Source organism: Cryptomeria japonica, chromosome 5 (assembly GCF_030272615.1).
Source record: "Cryptomeria japonica chromosome 5, Sugi_1.0, whole genome shotgun sequence".
NCBI classification, from domain to species: Eukaryota; Viridiplantae; Streptophyta; class Pinopsida; order Cupressales; family Cupressaceae; genus Cryptomeria; species Cryptomeria japonica.
In genome coordinates this window covers 401,654,389-401,666,407 of record NC_081409.1, presented here as the reverse complement: position 1 = coordinate 401,666,407, position 12,019 = coordinate 401,654,389, and the positions used below count along the sequence as shown (strand labels likewise).

The following is a 12,019-nucleotide window of genomic DNA, read 5'->3' as shown; positions in this document are numbered from 1 at the left end:
ATTATTTGAAATTTCGTTTGAAAAAGCCATATAGTTATGTGCATTATGAACTATCATTTTATTTAATACCCGTTATGGAAAATTACTAAATTTAGTTAGTTGAAGTCATAAATCATGGAAAACACGTGTTATTATCAAACTAAATATGTTATTTGAGAAAAGAATTAGATAATCAAAAACATGTAGAAAGATAAAGAACTTATGCATTCTAAACTTGGAAATTTGAAACCAAAGAAAATAGAATACAAGTTAATGTATGATTACACTATTTGGATATTATGAGAAATAGATAAAAGAATGTGCACTCATAATTTCTATTTCTGAATTTTATTTTTGTCTATATGCTAATATGCATACATGTGTTACACCACCTTATTTTTAATTATTGTCCTTGATTTACTTGAAAAGATAAGAACGAAAGATTGTTTTCTTATTGGATATAATTGGTTGTAAACGAAAGAGTGTTTCTTCTATATCTATTTAACAAAAGATTGTCTTCTTTTATATTCATTTTTGGATATCATACAAACATTAGGAAAGCTAGATATGTTGTGTTTGGGGAAAGTTACCTTCCGGGATGGGTGCCAAATGATGAATTATAGAGAGAATAGTTTGTTTTTCCAAACTATATTTTATTGCTATGCATGACATTATATTCGACCGAGTAACATATTGACCATTGAAATAGATGGATTTATTTACACTCTCTACCATATCCTTGATCGATCTTGCTTATTTTTTAATGGAATTAGAAAATTGAAAATACATGGATCATTCTAGGCACGCACCAAATTCCATCTTGTCTATCAAATTATTTTTGCTAAACAATTCGTGCAGGGTCGGGTATTCTTGATTGACAAAGAATTCCGGGGAAGTGTAAGCTTCAAGGTTGGGTGAAAAAAGCACCTGAATCTTGTTCTCGTCTTCATTCTAAGGATTGCATTGAAGATAACTTTGGATTGCACATCAATGGACGCATCTTATCCTTTACTTTATATTTTTCTTGTTATATGAACCTAAGGCATTTGAAAGGCATAAGTATTGTAGGTAGATATAATTGAGATACTACTTACATTTTTTTATTAAATAAATAATCTTTACCTCTTTATAGAAATCTTGTATTTATTGTGATATCATTGGTATGATCATTTAGAGCTAAGGATAAAATAGTGGAATGAAATAGTGGAAGTAAATAGACTTATTAACGAAATTATGAGTTTATTTAAGAATAAAGGGGATTTTGTTTTATTATTGAATTTAGAACGTTTTACGTCTTTACACAAACTTTGTGGAACATGTTAGATACACAATTAGACTAATTTAGTATATTTCATTTTTAGATTGATGGCCAAATATCAGTGGTTGACCACACACTTGTGCATCTTTTGTGCATTTACAATAGCATGCACTTATGCACATGGGATTGTAATTTGTCTTACACCTAGCATGCTTCCAATAAATATCTCCATAATTCTACGGGGCATGGTCATTTGACAACACTATAACAGCATTTTAATATCACTTTAACAACATTATAACACTTTGAAATTCAGGACAACAACCCATTGATTCAATGAATATAATACTAGTAGTGTAGCATCTCTATGGCAACACCATCACGTCTCCATAAATTTAATAATGATAATTATAACAAATCAACTCCAACAAATAATAAATACACAATAAAACACAAAAGCCAAGTTTCCAAGGTTCATCAAAAAAGATAACACTATAACTCAAGTGCCTAGAGTTACAAGAGCCCTTCCCATATAAGTTATTTCCACAATATTATTCTCCATGTATAAGATTTCTTAAAAAAAAACTCTAGACAAAAAGGTCTCTTGTAACATGAGTAATAAAACAATCGAAGAGAAAACAATCATCCATTCATTTTATTTAAAATCCATTGTTTAAAATAAATATGCATAAGTAGGAGAAAACAATTTAAACACATTTCATTTCAGAAAAATAGATGTAAACACACAAATTTCATTCACAACACGTAAATTTTATTTACAAACATGAATTCAAATTTAATTGTAAACCCTACCTCCAATGCCTACAATAATTCTGTTATCCTGTTTCTTTTTTTCCCTCTCCTTTTAAATAATACTGCTGCCCCTTTCAATTGCCCTTGGAGGGTTTTATTGTTTTCATCTCCCATCGCTCTCCCAATTATGCAAGAGTGGTCTTTTTGAGCTCCTTGCAATCTCCCCATAACTCACATGAAAACCCCCCTACTCCTTCCCACTCTTCATTTTCTTCAACAGTTTTAAGGCTTTGGGTATTCAAAAATTAAATAATTTATATGAACATAAAACAAATACGGTGAAATGTACATCCGGTGTGCTAGATATACAATGCAAGAGAAGGGGGCTTCCTAACTATAAATAGATATTTGTGTTGATCTAATCAAAATCATAAATTAGCTTTGCAATTAATCTAATATATACTTGTACATTCATCATACAAATTCTCTCTTTAAGAACATTGTGACCCTTTGGGAATTGCACAATCATATAAAAGTTATTTGCAGCACATCTGCAGCTATTTTACAGTACAGAGTAGAAATGGAATCATATTACTAACAATTAGTATACCTGTATAAGTTAACATGGATACAGAGATAATCTCGTAATTCTATCTAAGCATTGACTCGATTGTATAACCATATAACCATTCTGTCACATTTCGACGTGGTCGAGCAGCTTTTCCTTTCCTTAAATGAAACCTCTCCATTCGAATTGCCCATTCTTCTGGCTCCTCCTCTACCGTTTACATCCAGAGCTCTATAAGCTTCCTGGAAAACAGTTAATGTTGGGAAGACTCCACATAATTATAATCAATATGTTTTGACAGTGATGTATCCTGCATAGTATCATTCCATCAAATCAAAAGCTTGCTTTAGTTCTTAACATGCTCAGCAACAACATTTTTTCAGAAACATTAAATAAAAGCTGGTTGCTTATTGCCCCTAAGAATCTGATACTATGGACCTTGTCATAGCGAAGACTGTTCATATTTAGCTTCATTTAGCATCACCAATAATCTCCACAAGAACAATGCCCATGTTTGAAATGATGGAAGCGGTTCACATCTCTCACAACAATTTCTCTTGAAACAATCTTGGAGATAAACTTGATTGCAGTGTGACAGTCACCACATACTCGAAGGTTCTTGACAACTCTAATAGTTGTTGCAGGGGACGTGTTTAACAAACCAAATGCAATTGCCAACTTCTCACTATGATGGGAGAGGAGTAATTCCTTCTCCTCCTCCTCCACGTCATTTAATACAGGTCTTGTATCTGCAATATACCCTACTGCTTTCATCTTCCACAACAATTTCTCCAACTCTGCATAGATTTCTTGTGTTTGTGGGTGTGATCTGTCTCCTACATGAAAAGCATGTATGATTTTATGGACTTCAATCCAACTACATCCAGGTATCTTTCTAATTCCTTTCACTTTCAACAATTTCCTCACCTTTTGAATGTCACTCCACCTGCCCAATTCTGCATATATGTTGGACAGAAGTACATAAGGCTGAGAATGTTTAGGATCCAACTCAAAAAGGAGTGTCCCAACGAACTCTCCTAACTCTATATTTTTATGTGATCTACAAGCACCAAGAAAACACATCCACACAACCACATCAGGTTTTATTGGCATTTTGATGATAAAGTTTAGGGCATCCTCCAAATGGCCAGCGCGGCCAAGTAGGTCAACCATGCATGCATAATGATCCATTATGGGTATTACGCAATAGGAATTGCTCATGCTATTGAAATATTTACAGCCATCATCTAATAGTCCTGCATGGCTGCAGGCAAATAGAACACAAACAAAGCTTACAGGGCTGGGATTAATTCCAGACTGTCTCATTAGTTCGAATTTTCTGAGGGAATCCTCACTATAACCATTGATTGCATATCCCGCAATCATTGCATTCCATGCGATTGCATCGGGGTGATGCATATTGTCAAACAACTTGTGTGCCTTCTGTATGCTTCCACATTTGGCATACATGTGTGTTAGGGCGGTCGAAACTACTTCTGACAAAAACCCACATTTGATTATTATTTGGTGAATTTCCATACCCTGCTCTAAAGTTCCAAGTTTTGCACAAGCCGGGAGGATGCTAGCAAAGGTTGAGATGCCTGGGTTTACACCTGCCAATTGCATTTGCTTAAAAATTCTCAATGTTTTATCAACAAACCCATTTTGTGCATATCCAACAATGAGAGCATTCCATGAGATCACATCTCGCTGAGGTATTTTGGAAAACAACTTGTGTGCCTTCAATACGTTTCCACATTTTGCATACATGTCTATCAGCGCATTCGAAACTACGATATCTTGCGAAAATCCTCTTTCGATTATTTTTTGATGGATTTCCATACCCTGTGCTAAGGTTCCAAGCTTCGCACAAGCTGGGAGGACGCTGGCAAAGGCCGACGAGTCTAGCTTTAGATTTGTCAATTGCATTTGCTTAAAAAAATCCAAACCTTTTTCAGCAAGGCCATTTTGTGCATAACCAGCAACGATTGCAGTCCATGAAACCACAGTTGGTTGAGGCATTTCTTTGAAAACTCTTACTGCCTCATCAAGAATGCCATTTTGAGCATATCCCGTAATCATTGTATTCCAAGAGACCTCATTTCGTTCAGCCATTTTGTCAAATAGATGGCACGCCTTCAGCATTTTCCTACATTTTGCATACATGTCAATCAGGGCAGTCACAACCACGACATCTGACACAAGCCCACTTTCAACCATTGATTTGTGGATCTCCATACCCTGTTCCAAAGCACCAAGTTGAGCACAAGCTGGAAGAATGCTGGCAAAGGTTGAAGAGTTTGGCTTAACACCTGCAAATTGCATTTGCTTAAAAATCTCAAAGGTTTTCTCGACATGCCCATTTTGTGCATATCCAGCAATAATTGAAGTCCATGAAACCACATTTTGTTGAGGCATATCCTTGAAAAGCCTTAAACCCTCGTTAAGGAAACCATTTTGTACATATCCAGCAATAATCGAATTCCATGAGACCACATCTCGATGAGGCATATTGTCAAACAGTTCGCGGGCATTCTGTATACTCCCACATTTGGCATACATATCTATCAGAGTACTAATAACAATGACGTCAGGTTGACTACATCTAATGATTTTCGCATGGATCTGCAAACCATGTTTCAGAGATGCCACGCTGGCACATACAGGGAGAATGCATGAGAACGTAAATTGATTAGGTTGGACAGTTCGTTGCATTTGGTGAAACAGTGTAAATGCTTGCTGTGGAAGTCCATGTCTTCGATAAGCTGCAATTATCATATTCCATGAACAGACATCTGGTTGAGATATGTGATCAAAAACCCTGCGAGCATCCACCAAACTTCCACACTTATCGTACATGTTGATAAGTGTATTCTTCAAAACTATGAGCGTTTCAGGCGTGAATCCCCAGAGATTCTGATTGATGTGAGAATGGACTTGCTTACCCTCTAAAAGTGCTTTCCTGGCAATACAGTTTTGCAATAGTCGAACATATGTAGAGAGTTTATACCAGGAGGGTTGTATGCATTCAGCAAAATACATAGCGCCTCTTTCAAGCAACCCTCTCTGTAGAGTGCTCCCAAATTGACATTGAGATGGGCTATGGATGACATTTTACCATTAAAAGCTGAGAATGTGTTTTATGATTCATTAATCTGATTGCTTAAACGCCATATCACCACCATGTTTTTCCTTCTTTACCTGTATAAGCATTGAAATAAGCCCAGATAAAAATCCGCCACGTATACCCTCATTCTTTTTACTACCATGCTATGGTAAAATCCTGAGGCCGTTCATTCACGACCGCAGACACCCTTAGTGATGGTACTGGAATATAGCCATATATGAATGAATACCAGAGTGGAAATGTTAAAAGACCGACTTCACATCCTTAAATTTTTCTTTATTTTTATTTTAAAAGATTTTTTTAATAATTTTAGCATAATTTGACATGGCTATGAGAATACACTTGTGTAGTTTGTGAGTCAAACTCATTAACCCATGTTTCACAAGTAATGATTCAAAAGAACCTTATCTCCCATGATACACTTAACTTTCATTGCACCTAGGTGATGCCAAGAGAGGTGAAACACTAGATTTTTGAGGGAGGTGAAGCTTTAGGCATTGATATGTTAAATTTATTTTAAATGTTAATGTAACATTTTTATGTTTAAAATTCATATTATCTAGATTTTATTAGATTATTTATCTTGTATTGAATTATACTTATAATCATGTTTATCTATAATTTTGGCATAATTTGACTATTTTGATATGTTAGATTTATTTTAAATGTTAATGTAATATTTTTATGTTTGGAATTCATCTTATCTACATTTTATTAGTTTGGTTATTTTGAATTAGATTATACTTGTAATTATATTCCTCAAATTAGATTGTAGAGATTATCACTCTCTTTTTTTTCTTTTCAAAAATCTGGCTTTTTATTTTCAATGTCAACAAACCTAGAATATCATCATTGCCATCAATGCAGATACCAAAAGTTTAAATTATATGACTAAGGTTTGTATATAAATAGATGATCTTAGATAGCTCTCACATAGTATCAAAAGAAGACAAAAATTTTCCTCTTTTCCCAAGAATTAATCATTAGTCATCATAAATTGACATTGAATATTAACAACAAATAGTAGTAAAGTAATCAACATATATTGTCAAAGAACACTCCAAGTACATATGTAAATATAATTATTTATTGGTATGCATTAGGCTTTAGCGAGAACTAATGATTCGCTTAGTGGCATCAATTTTCATCACACATTGACATTCATTACCATACTTTATCTTTTTAACTACTATTAACTTAGTCTTGAAGCCTAACTAAGGTGCAAGGAAGTCCTAAAGTTCAATGTTTACATAGAAACTCCCAACAATGTTTGTTAACACCATTTAAGATTTCTTGCTTCGTATATATAAATCGAGTGAATATGACTTGTAGGTATTGGGAATCTCATTCTACTAAAGATGATATTATGTCATCTTGACAAAATCATGCCGCCTTAGACATGATCACTGTATAATTGCATTTCAAGCTCTTGGATTTTAGTCATTTAATCCCTAATCTCATACCTAATATAATATTCTAGATTGTTTTTCTATTGTAGTGATTCATCATTTGAAGTGCACATTGTGTCAAAATCAAAGTTAAGCACCTAATTCCATCTCATTTTCATCACACAATCTTCTATACTCTCAATTAGCTTACTTTCATTGAGTAAGTAGACTTAGCTCATTAATCTACTTAAGGTTTGGATTATATTTTGATTTATTCCCTATATATTTGTGTGGTGTGTTTTTTGTTAGAATTTGTGAAATGTGAATCCTACAAGCCCAGTTATCTTCTACAAGAATACCTGTCACACATACAGAGAAAATTGAACAACAAAATAATTGAAGACAATAACAATGAAATTGATTGAATTGATTGTATTGCTTATTGCTTATTGCTTATTGCTTGAGTTACAATGAAGGATATGACATCCTTATAAAGAAATCTAACTCTAAAGATAGAAACCCTAAATGGCAAAGTCTACAAGATAGACTGAGAGTTAAAATAGAATGCATGAATCAGTCATGTATGCACAAAAAGCATAATAAACTAATTAATGCATGAAATTCTCGAAATTCTAAACATAGTTTGTTTTTCCTAGTTTGCATTATGCATGGAGATAAATATTAATTAATTGTTCATAATTAATTATTTAACTTTAATAATAAATTATTTAGTGAATTAATGCAATTAAGTGAATAATTAATATATGAATTATTTACTCTAACTCCCCCCCCCTGAATGCATTGTTCGTGAGATGGAGCACTTATGTATTTGTTCTTATGTACTATGAGATGCGACAACCATTTACCCATGCATTGTCAGAGAGATGGAATACTTACCATATCGAAACTCTTGCATTTATATTTCTGGAGGTTATATTTTCAGCATCATAGCAGTCATTCTACGACAAAGTTTGCAACTTCTTCATGCTTCAATGTTTCTTCATCTTGTCTTTTGTTTCTCTTTTGGAGAGGAGTTTTGTTCCCATTAAGGGTTTTCTCCTTTGCTCCATTTCTGAGAAACTTCCATGTTTGTTCATGGGTACCTCATAAGGCTTTAGGTCGGGATCCTCAAGTTTTGTTGAACCTAACCCTTAAACCCCTCTAAGGTTTTGACCTTCTTCAAATTTTTATTTTTTAATATGATGACGTTTATTGTTACCATCTGCATTTCAAAATTAAATATTTGTGTATCCTCTCATTACTTTAATTACTTTGTTGTATGCCTTTACTAGTTCACAATTTGGTGAATGCAACTTGCAAATTTCTTATTTAAGGTTCCTATTCAGATTGAATCTCCATTCTTTGCAAGCAAGTCTCAGTAATGCTCCTCATTTTTATTGTCTTTACTCTCCATGATGTACTCTACTTTTGCAAGATTAAAAAACTCATACATTATTTAGAAAGAAAACAAAAAGAATAGTAAATACATGTATCTATATATAATCCCACCAATATGTAAAATAGATACACCAAATCAAAGTGTATATGTTTAGTCTAGAAAACACAAAAAAAAGTATTAAGTTATCCCTCATCAAGCCAAAAATAAATAAATTATAGATTGGAAAGAAAAATAATATCCAAATTGAGATACAAGCACCCACACCATCCCCAAAACACGAAAACCAAAAACTCCTAAAATAACAAGTCACAAAAAAAACCCCAAAAAAGGGATTGCCTAAAACATCAGTTACATCCCACAACCCCACAAACACTTACAGAATGGAAAATTTAACAGATAGTTGGAATCTACATTTAAAATAGTTGTTACATTAACTTCCCCGTGTTCAAAAAGTTTGAACCTCTTAGTTTAAAAACATACCCACTCATATGAGAGTGAAAAAATTTTAGTAGACCTATCATCAATACATTCTCTTGAATTCTTTGGCACAACTTGAGCTATTGCTAAAGTTATATACCCCGGTTTACCTAGAGAGAGGAATCCACTGTTGATTCCACCATTAAGTAGAACTAGTAAAGCTATGCGAACTTCCTAATGTAGAATCAACAAAACAATCACCACTATAATCATTAATAGGCTTCAATTTTTTCCTCTCATTCCAATCATAATTCACATCAATGTTGTACTTAGTTAGATAGTCACTTTTTAACAATCATGTCTATTGAAGATTTATTATAATCATGCTAATATCCCCACAATTCAATATCCCATTCAACCACATTGCCATCAATTGAAATTTCAACAACTATCTTTTGAGGTTCACCAATAATTGTATTAATTGGATCTTGTTGTAGCGAGCTACCTCAAATTTCAATTGGACTTCACTCTTCAATTCATTTGTCTCTTTTGCTCGAAATTTTTTTTCAACTCCCTTCTTAACTGATCTAGAACTTCACTTTTCTCTTTGAGCTCAAAGCTAATTTCTATTAGAAGAGACAAATATAGCACTTCAAATGCTCCTTCTTCATTCTATGGCTTTAAGAGTGTTTTCATCCCTTCACGTTGAACCTCATAGGTATTTTCTCTACCTCAATGGATTACACTCCTATCATATTGCCAAGGCTTACCTAGCAACAAATGGTATGCATCCATTGACACCACATCACAGTGAACCTCATCCACATATGGATCGATTTTTAAGGAAACAAGGCAATATTTATTCACAAGTACACTATGACCCTTCTTTAACCAAGAAATATTGTAGGGGTTAGCTTTTAGAATGCAAGAAAGTTATAATTTATCAACTGGTTTTGTACTTACTAGATTATCGATAGATCCACCATATATGGTCACCCTGTACACTTTTTCCTTACATTTGCATTTTTTTGGAAGACTATCTTCCTCTTCCAATTAGCTTTAGAGGTTTCTTTGTCTCTAGATATTAAGGTTCTTCTCAACATCAGGTTTTCTCTTGACTTAGCTTCACCTTCATCTAACCAATGTTTTTCTTATTCTTGGGCTACCACCACTCTTTTGGTGTTTTGAAGACAATACACTTCAAGGGATTTCACTCTATAGAAGGCAATTATCCGCGTCCTCTACCTCTAAAAACTCCCCTTTATCTAAAGTCAACCTTCACATTCTTGCCTTCTTTTGTCTCTTCACTCATGGTAGGTTCTAAAGAAACCTCTTTCCCTTTATTTTAATTATTATCTCCCCTTTTACTCACTAATTTGTTTTCCAATTTAGTTTAACTTCAACCTTTAAGGCATATTCATATGCCTCATCTACAATAGGAAAATTCACCAATGCAAGCTCATCTTGAAGTTGAAACTTTACTTTATCGACATATCAAGTTGCTACTTGTTCTTCGACACTCTCGTTATATCTATTCAAATTTGAAGCCTCATTAATTGTTTAGTATAACTCTATACCAATTGATCCATTTGTTTTAAAAATTGAAACTCTTTAAACAATTTTTGTTGGTGATTTGAGGGCAATAATTAAGATCTTAAATGTTTCAACATCTTAGGCCAAGGTTTAAGTTTTTCTTTTCCTCATCTTCTTCTCAAATTTTGCACATTTTCCCACCATAGGGCTACATGTGACTTCAACTTGGAAGCAATAATTTTTACTCTTTTAGGATCATCTTCATTAATGTCTTCAATCTCAAATTACTTCTCCAACTCCTAGATCCAAATCCAATCTAGGAATTTATCAAGGTTGAGCTCACCTTTAAAATTAGAAATATCTACCTATATTTTGGAACTTTGTTTGGCCAATGCTTCAATGATCCTCTCTAGAGGGTCTAGAGCCCTACCAATGTAATTTCTTGTACGCTTATCCTGTTGTACGACAGTATGGGCAACACAACATCCACTCTGTATGACCAACACAACTTCCACCGTACGGACAACACACCCTCCACCGTATGGTCAACTCGGGTTGTACCATACAATCTCCATCGTACCAACCTCCACCACCCGTACGCCCAAAACAACCTCCACCACTCGTATGCCCAACACCGCACGACCTCCTTCGTACAACCTATACTCCATATGCTCCTTGCTTTCCATACAGTCAATTGACTCTCCGTGTACAGACTAATAATCACGACCTCAGAAATATGGTTTCATTATACGCAATATGTTGGACAATATAATTAGTTTAACACGATTTGGCACAAGAATGAACACACCAGGCAAGTAGAATTTCAGATTCAATAATGATAGCACTTCAGATTATAAAAAAGTCTCAGACTGAGAGCAGAGCAGAGTAGGGTGAAGAATTACTCCCACCGAAACTATTGATGCCAAGAAGGGAGGATCTTCCACCTCTGAAATGGTAGACGAATGAACTCCAACAAGAATTCGCACATATAGAGGAAAAATACCAAATTCACCATACCATACCATACCTACAACTATGCCAAACTTGACCTTATAAAGAGCTCCGGGAAGTTTCCCGAAGGGTTACAAGCAGGCCGTCAATAGTTTATTATTTTATTAATTTGGGCCCCTTTATTTAATAATTAAATTAATTAATTAAATAAGTCCTTATGATATTATTTAAAATTTAGGACCACTTAATTAATTAACTTAATTAAGTCACTTCATTAAAATTGGGGACACTACAGTCCTCTCGGCCCAAAAATTGCTTGCCCTCAAGCAATTTGCAACTATCTGCCATCTGACAAGCTCCGGGATCCCAGACCATGCATGGATGTTGGTAGTCGTATCTGCTAAAATATTGACATCGCACCATGACTGCGAGCACCGCCTGCAAATCCCCATTTAGCTTGCGTTGCTCGACTCTGATATAAACATTGCCTTGCTCGGAGTTGAGAAATAACTCATCAAAATCCAACTTTCTTTCTTCATATAGATGGCACTCACTAGGAGAGATGAGAATCATGCACGCCTCATGCCCAACCAAAAGGGAAACTTCGTATTCAACCAATTGTAGAGATTGCTCCTGTAAGTGATCA

General features: G+C 34.3%; 1 protein-coding gene across 1 annotated transcript; it reads right to left on the bottom strand.

Annotated features, from left to right (window-relative positions):
* Window positions 1–2,591: 2,591 nt before the first annotated feature.
* On the bottom strand, window positions 2,592–5,600 carry LOC131076494 (pentatricopeptide repeat-containing protein At1g56690, mitochondrial). The gene is made up of 4 exons (XM_059220679.1): window positions 4,403–5,600; window positions 3,168–4,171; window positions 2,732–2,800; window positions 2,592–2,600 (listed from the first exon to the last, which is right to left on the bottom strand). The coding sequence occupies exons 1-4, from the start codon at window positions 5,598–5,600 to the stop codon at window positions 2,592–2,594; spliced, it is 2,280 nt and encodes a 759-aa protein (XP_059076662.1).
* Window positions 5,601–12,019: the final 6,419 nt, after the last annotated feature.

What these genes read in the sequence shown, in the direction of transcription:
- LOC131076494 (XM_059220679.1), bottom strand. Translation starts at nt 5,600, where the DNA reads ATGTATTTTGCTGAATGCATACAACCCTCCTGGTATAAACTCTCTACA. An exon ending in GCTTGGAACCTTAGCACAGG is followed by an intron (nt 4,172 to 4,402) that starts GTATGGAAATCC and finishes TGCAATTGGCAG; the next exon opens with GTGTAAACCCAGGCATCTCA. An exon ending in GAGTTGTCAAGAACCTTCGA is followed by an intron (nt 2,801 to 3,167) that starts GTATGTGGTGAC and finishes ACTGTTTTCCAG; the next exon opens with GAAGCTTATAGAGCTCTGGA.